This window comes from Haplochromis burtoni, unplaced genomic scaffold, assembly GCF_018398535.1.
Source record: "Haplochromis burtoni strain Fernald_Lab_line unplaced genomic scaffold, NCSU_Asbu1 Contig_233, whole genome shotgun sequence".
NCBI lineage: Eukaryota > Metazoa > Chordata > Actinopteri > Cichliformes > Cichlidae > Haplochromis > Haplochromis burtoni.
This window is the reverse complement of record NW_024582594.1, coordinates 200,862-221,747: the sequence shown is the minus strand read 5'-3', so window position 1 is coordinate 221,747 and position 20,886 is coordinate 200,862. Positions and strand designations below refer to the sequence as shown.

Sequence of the window (20,886 nt, the reverse complement as noted above, 5' to 3'; positions counted from 1 at the left end):
GGAGATGTAATCCAGTACAGATGAGGCGTACTGGTCCAGGTCTGTGTGGGTGAACATATTCCAGTTAGCTACTAAAGAGAATCCTTTATGACAAAATAAGATTCTTTTGTAAATGTTTGTATATAATAAAGAGCCATACAAATAAAACAATTGACAGCTGATAGATACAGACTCAAAGAAGATGTTCTGCCCAATATTTAAAATACACACATTTGTTGCCTTCATGAAGCGCATAAAAGAAGCAGAGATGTCAGAATAATACTTTTTTAACAGGGGCTTTTTTTCTTCAACAGTCAGTTTTGTTTGCTCATGAAATATGAATTCATACAACTGATGAATCTTTTATGGTAAATGTAACCATCCCTACCACACACCAAACAGCACTGTGATCTAGACAGCAGCTGAATAGTCTTGGTCCCATGTCTATTAGGAGCCTGTGTTCTCAAAACAAATTCAGAGGCACTGTTTTTATAGTTTAAAAGTCATGTTGCCTGTTTATTGCCTAATGAAATCTAGGGCCTGATACATTTAAATATTTTTTTAAAGGAATAGAAAGAGTACAATCAAATTTCTTTGATTCATTTTATAGTTACGATTTCATTTGTTTACCTAATGTTTTTATTTTGCTGTTAAAAGAAGTAATATTATTATTAGTATTATGTACACTAGCATTTACCTTAAAGACATTTCCACCACAAGGTGGTGGTAAAAATTGGTGCATATTATCCTCACAAGAATGCTGGAAGTTAATTTTCTGAGGCTCAAAGGTTTGTTGTGGGGATATGAGACAGAACTGTAAACTCAGTGAAGTGGATTTAATTTAAGGTCTGGACTCAGGGAAAGGCCTAAAGCAGGCAAGTGGGAAAAACCACTGCCTCTTCTGTTTGTGTAAAGAAGTTTAGCTACATATTTAATTCTCAAGATACAAAAAAAAAGTGGAAGAAAACTTAGTTTTTCTACATGATAGAAAAACTACGACAAAACTAATAGTTTTTTAGTAAAAGAAAGAAATAATGTGCAAAAGAATAAGTTCTGTTAGTTCTAACTGCCCATAAATTCTGTAGTAGACAGTAAAAAAATAGGAGATTTTCTGTCATTTAATTATCTAATACTTAATTACTTTCATGTAGTATGAAAAGTCCAAAATTTACAATCTTCTTCACAACGCTGTCCAGTCGGCCGGAAAGAAAATATGAAAAAGAAAATGTCCGCAAATCGATTACAAGTTAAAACTGACTGCCAGGTGCAGCCTGATGGTTTCACTTTAGTAAAACGCGTTTCGTTTTTTACTCGTCTCCAGTCGAGGCCACCGTACTGCGTTGTGCGTGACGCCACGAGCAAAAACAAGGACCACAGGCGAGTGATGAGTAGCTAGCTCCGTTCAACGCAATTTAATTCCTTTATCTAAACAGCTGTTACAATCGAAAGCAAAAACCCACGCGTGAAACATCTCGACAATTAAGATTTCACTCCCGTTTACAAGTGTCTGTAGCACTCGTATCGGACACGATATCACACGAATGCTACAGCTAAATATTAGCTGGCTAGCTGACAGTTCAAATCGACGTCTCATATCAGTAAACATCGCGTTAGGCTGCTTTTTACCATTAATAATGTTATTAATAAAAGCTTATCCCTCCTCACGAGGAATACCGACAGCGGAAAATTGGTGTATTGTTGAATAGAAATTACTCTGCGGTTATGGCCTTCAGCTTACAACATGTAGCAGGATTTTCACAATACACCATTTAATAAAACATCAAACGTCATTCTCCTTTGCATTCATTCACTAAAGCACATAAGCCCCGTGAGTAACAGCTAATAGACAGGGAGGCTGATAGAGTGCACCATGTCGGACCTGGACACCCTCATAGTCACCTTTCAGACCCAGCTTTCAGATGTGATGGAGGCTGTAGTGAAGACAGCCATGTTTGAGGTGACCAGGTTGGTGGAAGATGTGTTTTTGGTGGAGGTGAAGCGCAGGAGCCAGGAGATAGAGTCCCTGAGGATGCAGCTGCAGTGGATTGAGAGCAAATTCAAGGATCAAGCAGGGAAAGAAGGAGGAAAGACTGGAAGGGGCGTGCACTGTGCAAGGCATGGTGTGGAACTGTCCACTGACACTGCAGAAAAAAGGCCTAAAAACCATCAGGAAGGTAAGAAGAAACAGATGTAAAATGAATTTTATATAGGTCATGGGATGCCCTAAATATTGTAAACACTGTTGTGTTTCTGTTTTTGTTTTTGTTTTTTTTAAAGAACAAGTTAGTGTGAAGACAGAGAGTGACTCTTTTGAAAGATGGACAGCAAGCTGCAGACTAGAAGACACATCAGAGTCGCTACCAGAGGCAGACAGTGCTACAGCTGCACAGAGCCCTGAAAGGGAGCCAGAGGTGAGCCAGATTAAATGACTACCAGAGCAAAGTTATGTTGTACTGACATTAAATAATCATCATCTTCTTTATGTATCTGCATTTTATTGGGTGCTTCTGGACACATTTCAAGTGCTATAAGAGCTGTAATGTTGTATAAAAAAACAACAGTATCGATAATGGCTCTAAAAATTGGTGAAATGGAACCAGTAGATATTCACAGTATTTTATGCACTGTATGTCTTCAGGCAGCAGAAGAAAAGGATGTGAGATCAGCTGTTGCTACGAAGGAGGAAGAAGTTAGTCAGCCATCTTGCTCCTCTGTGCATATGGGAGGGTGGAACTGTAGTGGTACGTATTGTTAGGATCTTATCTTTCTTTCAGTCCGTCCATAGTAAAGGAACATTAAGCATTATTTATTGCACAAACACATACCTTCTCGACCCTACCGTGTGCCGTGATATAGCTCCCTATCCCCTCAAGCAGGTGTTATGGTTGACACATTGTTTTATAATTTATTCTTTGCTTTAGGAGAGCTTGACTTGTTAACCTCAACTCAGTTCTGCTCAACATTAATAAATAATATAATTTTTTTTTTATCTCTGTGGCTCCTGGGGAAAATTAATTGCCAGACAAACAGTGACCACTAGGCAATTTCCACATCCTTTGTTGTTGTTCAAACTCCCCACCCCAGTACATGACAGGTTTGTGTTGCAGGTAGGCCACTTTAACATTCAGACTCTTTTACATGAAGAATGTTGAATTAAGCAAGACATTTTCTCAGAAAGGTGTCGCCTGGATTGCAGTTGGTGTTTTTCCAGCATTAATGGTACCTACAATGATGTGCATGCTAATATATGCTCAAATAGACTTTAAACATCTGAAAAGTTGGGAAATTCCTTTATTTCACCATGCAAAACATTAAACACAACCTAGAACAGAAAAGATTAGGTTTTTTTCTTCAATAAGCCTAATATGATAAAACAAAGTAGCCAATATAAGGTAAAAATCTTAATAAAGTACAATAGAATATAATGCAAATAGTAGGATATAATACAACACGTTAGTATAATAAATTCAGTAAAGTAAATTAGAATAAAATGGCTTTTCAAATTTAGCAGATGACATTAAAGTGACTGGTCCCTATCTCCAAAATGAAGATAGAATTTTTGTTGTCCACTTTACCTCAGTGCACCTAAAAGGGATTCAGGCCCGAAAGAAACAATAACATTGTTGCATTTTTTAATTAATTTATTTTTATTTCCTTAATTTAAAAGAAAAATCCTTATTTTCTAGATGAAGAGGGACCTGGATCAGACAACGAGAGTGGAACAGTTCAGGTACAACCCAAACAGACTGAAGAAAACAGTGAGGAATTATTGAGAAATGTCATGAAGAAAGACCCACAGATAGCTTTGGGTTATGGCTTTCCTGAAGACAGGCAGGAAAAACACCTGTCTACAGATCGACCGCGTGTTTCATCTTTGGAAATAGATACCAGTTGGGCTGGCTTGACTGTCACAGGCGCTGAGTTGTTGCAGAATCCCAGACTTGGAGCTGAAACGGAATGTGATCCAGTCAAAACTAAAGGAGAACATGAGCTGTCTGATTCTGTCAGAGCGGACATTCAGGTTACCCCAGGCAGAGATAAAATTTCATCCTCAGGGTCCCCTAAGGCAAGACTAAAAAACAGTGATGTTTTAGGCCTGACTATCAAGAAGGAAGTCATTCTTGATTCTGATGGATGTGAGGAAGGTGAGCATATAGAAAAGAAAATAACAAACTCAGGTATGTCCTCTTTTTCATGTTCAGTAAAGCAGCACAAGGTGAGTTCAGAAGCACACAGACTAAACCACATTTCTCAAAAAGCTGCTGTGCAAGAGGTTATGAAGCTACATTCCAAAGCCGGTTCAGGTTTCAGATTGCAAGCCGCTTTACAGCATCTCCACCGACCGATGAAAAAGCCGTCTCACACTCTCTCGAACAGTACCGCTGCGGCACTGTCTATAGCTCCCTCTCAAGTTGTAAACTTAAATAACCTTCAAAGAATTCCCTCCACATCCAAAGCATCTCCTGCTGTATCCTCAATCCAGCGAGTTCACCTGGGTGACAAACAGACATCAACCCTTAACCGAACTGGAGACTCCTGGGTCAGCAACAGGTCCCAGCACCATCCTGCAAACTCTCACCACGTCAGTCCTGGTACCCATCCAGACTCTCAGTCTCACGCCGCTCCAAGGCATCTCCTACGCTGTGGGCAGTGTGGGAAGTGCTTCCCCCACCCCAGTAACTTGAAGGCCCACCTGCAGACTCACACAGGTGAGCGGCCTTTCTGCTGTTCGCTCTGTGGCCGGAGTTTCACCAAGCTGAGCAACCTTAAAGCACACCGTCGCGTCCACACTGGGGAGAGACCATACTGCTGCTTGGCCTGTGGCAAACGCTTTACCCAGAAATGTAATCTCAAACGCCACCAGAGGATCCACCTTGATGCATGTTGATAGAGATCCAACATACATCATGAAAGGACAACTTAAATATGTGTATTTCTTTAAGATGCTACAGAGCTATGTTGTGTTGCAATACAGTCTGTGTGAGGCTTTGCAGGCCTTCTTTTTGTATATTTATCTTTTAAAGTGTTTGTCCTGAATAATACTGTGCATTCCAGAAAGGTTAATCTAATAACATATAAAAATGTTTTAATGTTACTAAAGGATGAAAAACAAGAATGTGTTGTGTCGTTTACCGTGTACAAAGATAGGGCAGTTGATACATTTGGTCAGTAAAAGACTGTGAATATGCATATTATTGTGTTGTGTCAACTGCAATGTGCCTGTGAGCACATGGATCAGCCATGGATCAGAGCCTACATTTATCAGCTGTAACATTTATTCAAACTGGTAAGCCTAGCTCTAAAAATACTTTGCAAAATACTACAAATTTAAACAGATATCCACAGGACACTAAAATTGGTTAAGGTGCAGTAGTTAATGTCTGCAACAGCAACTTTTCTTGCTATACCTCTCGTTATGCCAACTTTGCATTAAAAAAATTTAAGTTTATTGATCAGTGCTTAGATTTTGTTTTTAATGAGGAAAATTACATCATAAAGAAAAAGCTTATGACTGCTCTCTTATTTGTAAGGCGCTGCTGCAGCAGATGGAGCCACATATTTGATTTGGCACTGAGTTTTAAGCTGGATGCTCTTCCTGATGCAACCCTCCCAGGGATTTGTGCCTGCTCTCGGGGATTTGTGCCTCCTCCCAGTCTTGTACCGGGGATCTTTCATGTTGAGGGAATGTGTTAACAGCGCTGCCCTCTTGATAACATCATAAAGTAAGAAAAGTCGCGATTGCCATAATCTAGAAGAACATCCATTTAATTAATTTTTAGCAGATAATTTTTAATACAAGAGTTTACTGCCTGCAGAGTAAGTTGATAAATGGTTCCAAGTTGTTCTTTAAAACTTGTTAATAAATATAGGCCCAAATCATTTGATCTAAGAACCCTCCCTCCGGTAACGAAACAGTTTTAATGTAGATGCATCCTTTCTTAGTTTTAAAATTGTACAATGATCGATGATCTGATATTTCAAGATGCAAAGACTTCTTTACCAATGTCTTGAAAAGTGCTTCTTTTGAAAAACGATGTATCATAAGTGATGACTACATTCATATTTAAATATTCATCAATTGTATCTGTTTAAGTAAAAAAAAAAAGCCTTAAAATAACCCTGATATTAAGGTTTTAAACAATATTGCAGTATCTTAATTGAACACTTGGTGTCATCCTTTCACCAAACTTATTGTGGCAACGAGGACCTGGGCAGAGATTTTTTTTTTTTTGAGGATTTCATATCCTCTTGTCTTGCTTCTAATGTAATAATGTAATATAGAGGTGCTCTCAAAGAAAACCCCTCCATTAGAGTAACAATCTGTGGTAACAAGTGTCTGTAAGCACCGTTTTAGCTGATCTGTGTGCCCAGACCTGTGTGTGTTACATATCTTACACTCAGGATTAGGCTTGATGTGTTGTATCTGTGAAGTCAGAGCAGCACTGTGCAGGTGGTACAACCGATAACATTTTAATCTTATTTTCAAGGTGAGGAAAAAGCTAGCAGAGGCTGATCTCTTTCTCCCTGTGTACATGTATGCGTGTGTGTGGAGAGAGAAAATGTGGATTAAAGCAGTGCTTCTGTCTACAGATGGTATCTTTCCTTTTTGATGTTTGAACCCAATAACAAGAGAAGTTATCTGTGAGGTGTAATTAAGAAATACCTACTTAGCTGAATCTGCAGTGAGCATAATAGATAGTGCTTGTTGTTTGTGGGGGATTGTGAAACTAGTCTGTTTAATGTGTGCGGTGCTCAGTATACCTAAACATTGCTGTATGCATCGCGCAAACATTTACCTTCTGCCTGTGCATTTCAAACACTCTTGTATGAGTCATCGTTTTGTTTTAATTCCATCGCTGGAGCGGTTTTTCTGAAGATGTTTATTTGGTTAAAAAAAAAAAAAGCAAATACAAAAAAGACCAAACCACAATTATACTTTCATTTTCCCTTTCCTGCTCTCTTTTGCACTTTGATTTGAACACGTTTCCCTTTCTTCTGAGACTCTTTCTGGCCTGTCAGGGAATCATAAGCCTCACTAAGTTGGTAGCCTTATGAAGAATAGGAAGCTGTTTTTTTTGTGTGCAGGTTGGTCTTTCTGACTTTTTCTTTGGTGACATCAGAAAGCCACTTCAAGCTGGGATGCTGTTAAGCTTGATTTGGCTTAAAAAAGAAAACATACTCTAAGAGAGGAGGAAATTTTTGGCAACCCTCCACAGAGATTTTGTTCTGAGCCAAGACAAGAATTATAATACAGGCATTTTTAAACCAATTTTGTTAAGTAGAGTTTCATTTATTCAAGCATGAAATACATTTTTGTTTGTCCAGTAGTTAGAAATAGAACATTTGTAATCGCCCCCACAAAGGCCTGTAATGGTGGTTATAAAAGGAAAAATGTGGGCTCTCTGCCTCTGACTTTAAATGCTTAAAACAAAATAAAGAAATCATACAACAAGGCCTGCAGTAAGTTGATCTACTGGAAATAAAGTCATCACTGCTACTGTGCTGCTGTTTCTTTTAATTTTGTCACCTTCCTCTTCCTAAAAGCAGAGTAATAATAATTTCTTTATATTTTTACTAATCAATAGCTCAGTCAAACTAGAGCAAAAATAGGACCGAGACTGATGGCAACTAGAAAAAATCAGGGATGGACTGTGGATTTTATTGAAATTCGTTGCACTTTGCAAACAATTGCAAGTTGTGTGACAACCAGCTGGTTCTTTAAAGTCTGAGTGTGCAACACTCTCCACCTGTGAACAACCACTTTCAATCTCAATGTGACTGCGCAGGTCACCTGGTGATAGACAGCAAACTGTGATTGGTCACAGACCAGGGCCCTGTGGCAAATATTTTCATCGGGCTGCTGTCTCCAGTCACTGTTTTTCCTAGTGTGACTGTAGCATAATAGAAAAATCAAGCACATCTGTATGCACAATATTTTGGTATTTTCCATTTTTGTTTTAATGGCCTTGGTGTCTGGTATCTTGGTCTAAATAATAAGCTACCTTAAACCTTTGTGTAATGTTTTCTCTTGCCCTGGCCTGCAAATGTTTTTTTCCTAGTTTTTCTTGCTGTGTGAGTTCACCTGTAGTATAAAACACCTAAAAAATTTTTTTTTTTTTTGGTGTAAGCTGTAAGTCCTTGCATTTGTTATTACCACATCACCATGTCTCCTTTCGTCTGTGACTCTTTGGCTGATCTGATCCTTTCGTGGCTTTCAAGAACCAAAGACATGATCGCCCAGTGAATCTTTTAAGACATGTTTGGACAAATGATAACTGGAGAGCATAAACAAACTGTATATTGCCATATTTAAGTTGGAGGACTTGTCAAAAAATGTAGTCACCTGCTATTGTTGAGTTGTTCAAGAAAAGGGCATAATAGTCAAATAAGTGAACCAGATGTAGGTTATAGCAAAATACTACATCACACAAAATCAATAGGGCAAGAAGCCTTTCATACTCTTCCAGAAAAGCTATTCTTCCTCCACAGTAAATGACACTTTATTGTGACAGCCCTTTATTTAAGCTTAAATACACAGAAGCCTGTAGTATATTCCTTCACATTCAAGACTCATATTGGCCTTGCCTTTCCATCTCCCACTGTTTTTAATATGTTTCTAATTGTAACATGTAATTCAGCATTGTCAAGTGTTTTTTAGCTACTGCCTTTCATTACCTTGAGCCTGTTAACACTTCCCAACGCTGGGAGAGAGACAAAGGAATCTGAAAGAATCTGACTAGAAAGGATGCTGAAAGAATGCACCATAAAGAAGACATGTAAAATTCCTAATATTCAAAGAACTGTCACCCCCTCGTACCCAGTTACAATAACAGTAGAAGTGCTTGACTGGACCTAATAATTTGTCTTCATAGCTGAAGTGATAGCTATACAATAAAAGGAAAAAACCACTTTTCTCTGCTGTGTCAAACCATTTCAATATTATATTCAGTACTTTCCAGGCCAAGGAGCGCACTGTGGAAGATTTATGTCATGTTGCAAGGCTAGTGTGCCTTATTCATCACACCTTCATATTTCATAAAAGCAGTATGATGTGTTTTTCATTCCAACCTTTATTCTCTGTTTATTCTTCCCTGTATGCTCACTAAAACTATTTAGAAGTAAGTTTAATACCTTGAGACCTTATTCTTTGTGTATTAAAGAGTAAGTGCAACTATGAACACGGCACTACTTTAGCTTATTTCTACTAAGGTGGTGTGAGCAGGCTCTGTATTCAGAAACATTTAGAGAATACTTTCAGCATGCTCAGCCCGTCTTCATTATGAAAATATTCAGAAAGGAGCTTAATCTTTTAGTTATAACATTTTGATGACCATTTATTAAATCTGTCACACTAAAACGAGTAACATCCATTATTAATTTCTTCTCTCTTTACTCTCTTTTCTTTTTTTCCACCTGCTTCTCTAAAATGTCTCAACCTACTTCACACACCCTGTCTTAATGTCTTAACATTCATTGTTGTAAGACCACTGAAGCTATTAAGATGGGAGTTGAAGACCTTGAGCTTCCCTTCTTTAATTTTATTTCATATGAATGAATAAGTACAGCTATGGTGTTGGGACTACTTTTTTTTTTTTTACCTAATATAATATGAACTTGGATTGTATTCACAAACATTTAGAGAATACTCAAGGGAAGATCTTGAAAGTTTCCATAGAGACTCAAATCTGATAGAAAACCGGACTTGAATCTTTTAGATATGATGTTCAGTCAATTGAGAAATGCTTGCACAACGCATCACTCTCTTTTATTTCTTTCCTATTTCAACACCTACCTTACAACCATTGCCTTACCAACATTTATATAGATTTTTTTCTCTAAAGATCAATCCCCGTGTCTTTTATGAACTCCTGACCTTTCCTTTTCAAGGCCTCCATTTGTGGGCTCAAATGAATTGCTTTGGCAACTGCTTTATTGAGTAGGGGGTTACACTGATGCTTGGTGCAATCATAGACTGCATATGAAAGATGGATGTAGCCACTATGATGTTAACCATTGGTTTCCTATCTCTATTTTTGATTTGGATAGGCCAATAAAGCTGCCGTGAGAGGTGAATGACGCAAAACTCTTCACTGTCCAATCAATGGTGAGTGCTAATTAGCAAATATTAGCTAGTTCTGGAGCTGTAGTGAAAAGGCGGTAATATTTTCAATAAGATTAAATGGCATAAATCTAATCGAAGTCAGTTTAAAAGATCAACACACTGACAACCTGTCTTGCTGCGGAAGGGGAGGATTGATGTGAGATGGCATTTTATAACAGGACTAGGGGAGCTGTGTGCACTATTTTCCGTACTCTGTGCTTGTGAGCAAACCAAGTGGCTTGTTAGTGCATCCAATTTAACAGCTATCCAGCATTTTGGCTAAACAAATCTGAAATAACTGTCAGGCTGCAGAGGAAAGCCTTGTTTTGCTCTGCAGGTGGGCTTTTCTATAACGATGCAATAACATGTGAATTGTCAGGTCAAAATTTCATTCTCTTCAGTTTTGTTTTTTTTGTTTTGTTTTTAGAAGAATCTTTCCAATCAGCCTAGTCTGTGCTTTGTGTTTAGGGGCTGTTAATGTTTACATGCTAGCCTGCTGCACAGTGACAAAGACCGGTGTAAAAAGCATCAGCATAATGATATTGTTACTGCAAGTATTTTAGAATGCTAACATGAGTGTTTAGCTTTAATCGGTGATTAAAAAAGCCCTCTCACTTTTTACATTTATTTTTATGTAACTACCTGCCTAATATTGTGTAAGTCTTCCTTATGCCATCGACATAGCTCTGACTGACTGATGTACTGTGGAGTCTGGCACTGGAACATTGGCGACAAATCCTATGGGCACAGTGGGTTACGGGGTAGGTCCTTTGCGGATCGTGTTTTTCACCAAGCATCCAATGCATGTGCAGTCAGATTGAGATCTTGGCAGTTTGGATCAGTTGTAGTAGTTTCATGAAGCGCCTCGCCCTGCTGGGGAGGCCACTGCCTTTGGGAAGTGCCATTGCTACACTGCTGATCTGCAACAGTGTGGGCGGTACTGGACAGAATAACATCCAAATGAATGACGAGCATTTTATTGTAAGAAATTGATCAATGTTATTATTCACTTCTGCTTTCAGTGGTTTCTATGTTGTGGTTGATTGGCATACATAAAAGCATCTTTGAAAGAAGATCCTTTTTCAAGAACTTGTTTTCATGTTCCCGAATAAGAAGCATTCACTGCATTTTAGATGAAGTATTCTCTTCATTGACAAATAACTGTTGCTCTGAGGAGCTTCGACATTCAGGAGAACTCCTGGTGGTAAGATAAAACACACTGTGATTACTGTTACTGGACACAAATAAGCATTTCTCTTTGATACTCAGTGAATAGCAATGAGAGCAGCCACTTGACATTGGGAGTTATTTATGAAAAAGGAATTTATTTCTATTTGTCTGTTTCTCTCTACACCTGTGTGCAGAGAGAGAGAAAGGGATGGAGAATCGTGCATACTGGTGGGGTTCACACTGTCATTGCCAATGGACAGGCATGCACATCTTTCATCGCTCTTTGTGTGTGTAATAATAACTGTGCTTGACTCTTTCCCCTGCCATCCTCACAGTGTGATGCTTGTTTGTCCTTCAAGTTTGGCAAAAGCTTCTGAAATCACATAACCTGTCTTGCTGTGTGTGTAAGTGCACCTGCAGTGGACAGTCACAATAATAGAAAAATCTGTTTCTATGCAAGAATAAATCCAAAAGCCTAAATAGTCCTTTTATATAAAGACTAACAATGTACTACATTTGTAATATTAAGCACCTTACATGTCCATTCATTATGTATTTGTCAGGAGAGAACCTTTGGCATGGACAAGAGTAGCACAGGGTCAACAAGATCCTTGTTAACAAGGTCTCTGAAATGAATCAGAGAGCCTGGAGTGTTTTCTCTTAGTAATAATTTCAATTTTGTCCCTGAATATATTAGAAGCAATCTAATAAACTGTTGTAGATATGGGTAGGTCCCAGAGTTAGCTGTTGCATAACTCTCTGTGTTTGGCCACCATTATTGTCAGTTCCATATACACTATTGTGCCGCTATACATTGTGGGAAATAATTATGTGACACCCTGCTGAATTTGTGACTTTGTTCACTTATAAATACATTTTTACAACAGTTTCATTTGAATTTAGAGAGACAGAATAACAACCAAAAATCCAGAAAAAATTACATTATTTAAAAGTTACAAATTGATTTGTTCATCTCATTGAGTGTAAGAAGTATTTGATCCCCCGACCACCCAGGCAAAATTCTGGCTCCTACAGATTTGCTGTGTGCCCAAGTGACACACAGATCACAATCAATCCGTAGAATGGGCTACAAGACATCAGCAAGAAGCTTCGTGATGAGGTGACAGCTGTTGGTATGATTATTCAGAAATGGAAGAAATGATTGTGAATCACCTGCGATCAAGAGCTCCATGCAAGAAATTGCTTCATAGCGTGAAGATGGTTATGGGAAAGGTAGCGGATCAGCCCAAAACTAAAGTGAAGCTTCAACGTGAACAGCAGCCAAGAAGCGTAGGATTTAGAGCATTTCTGTGCACCAAAATACTTCCTGAGATATCTGCAAACCAAACTTACAAATTCAACAGGATATGAAACGATTGTTTCCTCCACTGTATACTGAAATGGCAAAAGATCAACAAACAGACCTGGGAAATCGAAAATTCCTGAAACAAACTGGAAAACGTTTTGTTAACAGTGTTGGGATTTGTTTTAGTGGTTAGCCTCCAAATAATTATTACAAACTAGGAATTTTGCAAACTGTCCTAATAAATGTTGGCTAACATTTGTTTGCAGGAATTAGTAGAAGTTAAAACAGGATAAAATGGGCATTTATTTGTAACAAAGACAGAAATATGACTCCAAATCAAAGCTATCAAGTCTGTAAGGGTGTATTAGGTCACCATTGTGACTCTGCAAAAAGATGTTTTAACTGCTTCAGCTTCTTAAAAGATTGTATGGTAACAAAGATCATGACAGCATTTGTTATAAAAATCCAGGACCTGCTCATATTAGCAAAGCTAATCAAATCATGTTCAACCAGCTGAGGCCTGCCACTTTGCGAGGTTTGATTCGGTGGTGTTGAAGAGGTGATATTTGTGACCAGTGTGATAATTTAGGAGGAAGCACTTCAACCATTTTACTACTACTAAATAATAATAGAGCAGCTGTAATCGCCTGTTGATTGTTGATTGTCACATATTTAGACATACTCTCGATCCAGCACCAGACCTCCATTGGAACATTTTAGTTTTGAATCTGAATGCACTGAGTTCGGATACAAAATATGTTCCCACTCTGTTGTCAATCAGATGATCATTAAGCACAGTACAGTTTGTGCAAATGCTGCGAGAGATGATGTGGATCAATTTTGGCACCATTATGTAGTTTTTTCCTGACCTTTGTTCCTTTTTGCTAATGCATTTTGTCATGTTGTCATGTTCACAGTATTTGCACATTTGAGAAGTCCAGAGAGTTCCTCCATCACACTGGGTTGTTCTGCAGTTTCATTAATCCATACCTGGTAATTTGGACATTGAAGATTTCTTTGTCTTCTCTGGAGCGCTGTTAATTGTCTAATGTTGATTTTGAAAGCATTCTCTGTTCAAACAGTGTTTGTCGATGTTTGTCAATACTCATCGGAGTCCAGCGTGGTACAGATTGGCCGTGTCTATTCCTTTAAAGTCCATTTTCATTTGTTTTTCTCATCATGTTATCCGCATGCTATATTCTATGTCTTGATCTTTCTTGTTTTCTCTTTGTCCTCATTTGCACAGCTCCCTCTTCCCCACCTCCTTTGTTTTCTCGCTCTCACCTCTTTGACCCTCATCCTTCCTTCTCGGCTCCCCCTGCACACGTTTCTCCACCCACAGCCAATCATAATATAACTCTGGTAGCATCTGAAAATCTGCCTATAGCAGGATCCAGGACTTTAAAAAGTGCCATTTTGACTTGTCATTTCCCCTTGTTTAGCTGTAGGCACATATCCTCCCACACACTCAAAGCAAAGTGGCTTCGTTTGCAACTGTCATCATTGCAGCAGTTTTTTAAACTATGTTTAACTACTTTTTCTGTGTCCTTGTCAAGAAGATGAAACTGGTACTTTTGTGACATAGGGAATTTCAGCATATTTACAGTTAAAAGGGCAGGATTCCCTTTTTTCCTTTTGTTTCTTCCAATGTTAAACATGCAACATTACAAGATTTAAAATACTTCCACTGATGGTAAAAATGATCAATTACTAATGCTAAAAATGAAAGATGTATAGTTTAAAACCTGTCTTCAATGAAAATAAATGGTTCAGCATCGTAGTAGGCATGTTGCTATGCTTATGCTTTCTATTCAACTCTAAACACAAAACCTGGCCAAAATTCACTGGAATTGTATTAGTTTTGCTGGTATTTGATAATGAATGGAACTATTCAGAGGACATTAAAAGTGATGTATTCTTAGAGGGGATTCAATGTGTTTGACAGATTGAATGCCAAGCTAGACTCCAATTATTGAAACATTTCTCTCAAAACCTCAAAAGAAAAAAAAAAATTCAGCATCTTATAACCAAGAATGGCTTTGTACCATTCTGTCCAGTAGATACTGAGATATGTCAAGGAATAAGTAAAAATGTATACCGTAATACTCACCTTTGAAATAATTCTATAAAAACATACTTCTTGTACAAGACTTTCTGAAGGTTCAGTCAGTTTGAATATACAACATGCGGCTCAACGAGATGTTAGAGCTCTGTGCAAAGGTATAATTTCAGCCAGGTAAGTTTCAGGTCATTTTTCTTACAGAAACCCTTTTAAATATATTCTGACATGGCAGAAGAAAGAAAAAATGAGCTGATGAATTCATCCATCTGAATCACGTTCAGTTATTACCTTGTGCGCAGAGCAATAAAGTTAACTAGCAGCAGCTATGTGATTGTCAAGCATTTTTCTTCCTTGAGTTTGACTCTCAGGTGGCTTTCTACCTCATCTTTTTACTGGAGGTTATTGGAGTCCTGAGAGGATGACTCCAGGCGTTACTCAGGGCTGAAAAGAAGCACCTGCCTCCCTATTTTGTTATGGGCAAAATGCTTGCTTGCAGTGTTAATTATTACAATTATTATTTTCCCAAAACAACACAAGAACGGAGCATCGGTGGAATTGGTGAAGTGCAGTGGTGAAGCTAAAAACCTTTCTTAAAAATTTAACTAAAACCGGCTCCATCGATTCACACCCAGTTCAGTTCAGGTTTATTTACAAAGGGTTGAGGGACTTTATACTAAGACGTAAAGATCCTACAGTATCCAGGAGAAAACCCCTGACAAACCAGTGAAAGAAAACTCTGTTTTACTGGTATTTTAGCAAACCTGTCTGACTCAATGACTTGGACACACGCACTTGCCGACAGAAATCAAAAGCACTCTGACATTAGGCTCAATCAGCCAACATCTGCTGAATCCCCAAACTGACATTTGAAAATGTCGTGAGAAATATATCAGCTCGTGCTCCAGAACAATTATTACATTAGAAGGAAACTGAGAAGTGATTAAAAGTTATACCCATAACACCAAGAATAATTAATGTGGGGTTTAACTGTTTAGAGAGAAAATACAGGAAATTAAGTCTTTTCCTACCAATTCTCTACATTTGCTCTCAAAGTCAATCTAATTGATAGAGTCAAAATTAATAATTTCAAAGAAAAAGATAAACCTCTCAATCCAGTTATCCTTGATTGTACAGATAGAACAGCAGGAAATTCCCTTCAAAGGACTCATTTCTGTACTGGACATCTCACATCTGCTTTTCTCAATTAGGCCTGTCTGTTACATTACCTTACATCACTATTGCTAGCCACATTCATTACTTTGTTCTTGAAAGCCTTCTTATTCCTCGAGTCTAGGTATTCACAGGCTCGGTACGAAATGCTGCGATTAGGAGCGTCATACCAATAGTGATGCGGTGTATTTAAAAAATAGGCTGCATTCAGCAGGGGTCAGTGTTGCTCCATGGAAAACTGTGACACTGCGAGTCTTTTCTGGGGTGTGTTGATTGAGCTGTGTGTGCAAATGTGCCATAAAAAGTAAATCTTAACAACGCAAATTGACACGGTACCACACAAACAAAAGCACACTCTTTAATCTAGTTTCCAGCTCTGATTCCCAGAACTATAAAGCAGATGACACTTCCTCTTTTTCTTCTTTGGATGCTTCTTCATGCTTCTTCTCCTCCAACTTTTTGGTCTTTTTTCTGCTTTCTGAAGTGTTCTACCCTCTGGTCACACAACCACAAACACACACACACACTGAGTAAGACACACACGATAGCAAAGCAAAGCAAGGGAGGAGAAGCAAGACAGGCTGAGAGTGTGGGTGAGAGTGGAGAGGGATGATAGCTATGGTTTTGTGTTTTCCCCCTTTTTCTCTCTTGGTAAAGGGATCCACCTAGAGCAAACTGCCGCGCACACACAGACAGATATATACAATTTTTGTTTTCTCATGAGGGCACTTAGCAGATGTAACAAGGGGGGAACAGGCAGGAAGAGTGGCTTAAGAAGCATACTGGAATGAACGTGTCCATTTCTCTGTAAATTTTTATCTCATTTTACAACGGAAGTGTCTGTGGGACTGACCAGTGTATCTGTGTGGACATGTATCTGAATGTGTGTTATACATGTCAGCCAGAATAATTTTGACTCCGTAATGTTGTACTGTGTGGTTAAAGTTACTCTCCTGCTCCCTTTCCCATTTAACAAAGTCTATTAGATGGCTTATTGTGGAAGCCGAGAAGGAAAAAAAATCCAAGGCTACATTACCTCTTCCTGGCTAAGCCTGGAGCGAGTATCTGGACAAACTATTGAGCAGACAGGGGTCTGTCTCTTAGTGTACTGAGCAAGTGTGATAGAGAGAGAGAGGAAGACAGGGACTGGAGATGGAGAAGGAGAGACAGATCGGATTAGCTGAGTTGCAGTTATTCCATTACCTCTCAGCCTTACATACACACGTGTGTCTACACACACACACACACACACACACACACACACACACACACACACACACACACACACACACACACACACACGGTGTCTGGCTAGAGACTGCAAGTTTTTCTGGCTGAACAAAAATGAAAAAATAAAGAAAGAGAGAGATGAAAAAGTGAAATGGTATGAAAACTGACAGAGCAGCCCCTATTTTAATTGCATTCTGAATGCTGGTTTTAGAAGCTCTAAATTCTCTGAGCACTGGAATTAAAAGTATCCCGGGATGTCCTCTGACGATTCTGTCTTTTGAGTAGCTTAGCAGCATAATATTTAATAACCCCTTAGTAAACACTGCGAGGAATTGCTTAATAAATAATTGAAGGGAAATTTATAAATAATTTCCCCCCTTAATCTACTCCTGTGCTCTGCTGCCAGGTCCCCGAAGTGATGCTCATCCCCCTGGACAGTCAGCAGTTCCATTTTCTCACCACTTGGGGGTGCTCTGGTTATATTGAATAATTCAGCTCCTCGGGACAACCAAACGAATAAAGAAATAAATATATAAATGGGTTATTCGCAAGAAATAGCGCATGCTTGTAAGAAACAGGACCTAACCCTCTATTAAAATCCTGTTTTTGAGAAGACTACTTTTGTTATCGGTGGTGTCTCAGATTTCTGGGCATTTTCAGGAAATGATTTTGTGCTCCCAGAGCAGCTGCATAGTTCTACAATCTGCTCCAGGGTCTGTACTAAATGTCAGGAAGTATACTGAGGCAGGCCTGTTTGACTTTGGATTAAAGTGTCCGTAGTGTTTGCTAATCCAAAAATCACAACTAAGTAGTATTATTACAACCCCTTTGCCGAGCGTCTTCCACTCCTTCCCTTATTTCTCAAGTTTTTCACCCCCTTTTCTAATTATGCTTCCTCTTTCCTTCATTCCCTCTCTGCTACAGCTCACAGTGGCCTTGTATACAGTTATCAACTGGTTGCTAATGAGAATGAGTGGGGGCCCATTATTCATTATATCATTAACATTTAATCACTTTGTGCTAATCCTAATAACCATCTCACACAGTTTAATCGGTTGTCACTTTCTGGAGCAACCGCAGCATCAGTGTGGTTCGACATAAAGTCTCCCATGTTGCTAAGGTTAGATTTACACTTATGATGAAAGTTTTTAAGTTAAAATTGAAATAAATTGCAGCTTTAGAGATCATTAACTTGGAGATTCTTGGGTATAAATTGTATGGACATTTGGCAAATTTCCTCCTCATTGCTCAGTGACATTTCAGCCCACTGTGGCAACCTCCTCTTGCCCCACTACTTTCTTCCCCTTCTTCTGTCTGTCCTCATCTATCTTAGATTTTCTATCCCTCTCTCCTTCTTTGTCCATTGCAGCACATGTCTGGTTTCCTCATCCTCTTGTCCAACAATGGTCTTATAAATTGTACAGGAACCAAACAGTGGAGATGCTGACACCTTTAGTGTCAGGAAGGAAGCACAGAGCCAGAACAGATCCTCAATCCATCACTCATCAGCAGGGAAAAAGAAAGACTTGGACGAAGGTGTGAAGGGAGGAAAGGACAGAGTGAGAGAGGGTATAGCAAGAAGTAAGGAGGGACAAAGCGAGGGATACTTTATGGGGAGGGCTGGCAGAGAAAAAAGAAAGGGAGCGAGCAGCCACCCAACACAGTCATCTACTCCCATCCATCCATCATCTGTCTCAGCCCAAAGGCTGCCACTGCTTCATCAGCATCAGCTCCTTGTACATTTAGTGCACGTGCGTGCACGTGTGTGTGTGTGTGTGTTGGTTGGCAGGGGACAGAGACAAGGTCTATGAATATATGCACAGGACTGAGTGTGTAAATGTTTAATATGTGTATGTGTGCTCGACTGAGCTTGTCTTTTTTGTGAGTGCCGTAAACCTCTGTATTAATTTATGCAAGCAGAGCGAGGGTGCTGTCCATCATTTAGATTTGTCGAGCTGCAATTTGTTGAAACTGTTTTGAAATGTTATGTTCCAACACATGCATTTACCCAATACGGTCCAATTTAGGAAAATAGCACCAAAATGATTGCTATTATACAATTACTGTACAGAAACACCACTCCATCTTTGAACACAAAGACAAAACTCTGCTGCTTGTTAGGAGGTGTGGCCTATCTCATAATGCAAAGTCCTACATCATGCTTTTCACATCGTCAAGTACTGCTGTTTGTTAAAGCCATCTCAGTTCTACAGACAAGGTATCCTTTGACGTTGGGCATCGTGGCCCAGGCAGCACTAAAGTTTAACATTTTGGAGGCTTGTCTGGGAACCTAACCACATAGTTAGAGTGCCCAAACCTAATCCAAAAAGTAGGTGAAGAGCTAAAGTAATCAGCAAGTGAAAACAAAGCTCCCAGACAGAACAAGAGTCTTGTGGCTGAGAAATCATTGCACCTCTCCTTCTTTCTAATGGACTGTCACTCTTTAAAAAGCACTGTGAGCTCTTATCTCACAAAACATAAAAACAAATGACGCCAACAACAAACACAATCCTTTTTTTTTATTTGTGTCGTACTGAATGGCTCCTAGTGTATCAAATAAATAAATGAAACTATATTCATTACTAATAAGTCTTAGAAATGGCAGTAAAGGTAGTTATTTTACCATGGTTTAATGCCTGCCTCTATCCTTTGCTAATCTAAGCTTACTGCCTGCTGTCTGCTTTTATATTTAGCTCTCTGATAAGACAATGGTATCCAATTCAAATGTAACCAGGTGCTAGATTTAAAACACTCAACGTGATAATGTTTTGCCAAGGTTGGAGCAAGAAGGAGGAACCAAATGCAGACATGACTGGTAGGCAGGTGTCATTTACTCTAACTGCTTTAATTAAAGATCAAAATAAAACTGGAAAAACGTAAAACTGGAAAAACACGAAATCAGACAAGACCAGCTCAACAAGTGGTAAGAAAATTCAGTGCTAGTCAAACTATCAATTACTGCATACTGGAAGACGTTGAACTCAAAACTAATCCAAAGAGAGTTAGTTGGGTTAATAAAAGCTGTTTTGTGTGTCTGTGATAGAAAATTAACTATGATACAAAAAAAGTCACATGCTGTCAGGGAATGCAACTTGGTTTAATTTATTGTAAAAGAAGCGCCCATTTGTGCAACGAATGTCAGATTTGTTGTTGTATATAGTGCCTCTCAGTTACCATAGTAACCATAGTCCACGGATGTCTAGTGAGTTGGAAGCATCGCTAAGTGGCAGGAGTGAAACAATTAAAACAAACTAGACTTCCTGTAGAACCCAGGAACGAGTAATTTATTCAACAGTTAGCAGCATTTTATGTTTAATGGCACTGTGTCAACTTTAAAGTCGTTATAATATGGAATTCCCCAGAGGAGCTGTTAAGAACTCTACCTTATTCCATCTTTACACAACACGCTTTGCTATGTGCTTTGATGCCACTGCAACGTAAATATATGCTGAAAATGCAAAGGAACTTCAGAAAATGCTTCAAGAAGACTTGATGGTAGTTGATCAAAGGGTTTTGGAGCGCAGGTTAAAGTTTAACATCTCAAAGACTCTTGCACTCAGCTCGAGGCATGCTCTCAGGACAGATCACAGGCGGTGCATTTTTTGGAACAGGAGGCAGTTGAGCAGATTAAAGAAGCCAAATTGCTAAGTGTCACGTTTCATGGTCAGCTCATGTTCATAACATAGGTGCTAAAATGAGCGTTTCCACGACTAGAAAATGTTTCTTTATGTATATAAAAAACAATAGCAGTTTAACAAGTATTGCAATCCATGGTCTTATGCCACCCTAATTACTGTCCAGCAATATGGTCTGACACTTCAAAACAAGACCTTATTAAGATCCAGTTCACTCAAAGCAGAGCTTCAC

At 38.9% G+C, this 20,886-nt stretch overlaps 1 protein-coding gene across 2 annotated transcripts; it reads left to right on the top strand.

The window, feature by feature from the left end:
• The first annotated feature begins 6 nt into the window (after positions 1-6).
• Positions 7-17,064, top strand: si:ch73-109d9.3 (zinc finger protein 497). 2 transcript variants are annotated; one of them, XM_042226901.1, is made up of 4 exons: positions 7-2,153; positions 2,257-2,390; positions 2,618-2,720; positions 10,027-17,064. In XM_042226901.1, exons 1-4 carry the CDS (start codon positions 1,850-1,852, stop codon positions 10,032-10,034), a joined length of 549 nt encoding a protein of 182 aa, XP_042082835.1. In that variant the 5' UTR covers positions 7-1,849; the 3' UTR covers positions 10,035-17,064. The 2 variants fall into 2 exon arrangements, with proteins under 2 accessions (XP_042082835.1, XP_005945579.1); XM_005945517.1 differs by lacking the exon at positions 10,027-17,064 and adding an exon at positions 3,666-6,869.
• Positions 17,065-20,886: the final 3,822 nt, after the last annotated feature.

Coding starts and splice junctions, on each gene's coding strand:
- si:ch73-109d9.3 (XM_005945517.1), top strand. CDS start 1,850: ATGTCGGACCTGGACACCCTCATAGTCACCTTTCAGACCCAGCTTTCA. Junction 2,154..2,256: donor GCCTAAAAACCATCAGGAAG/GTAAGAAGAAAC, acceptor TTTTTTTTAAAG/AACAAGTTAGTGTGAAGACA. Junction 2,721..3,665: donor GGGAGGGTGGAACTGTAGTG/GTACGTATTGTT, acceptor CTTATTTTCTAG/ATGAAGAGGGACCTGGATCA.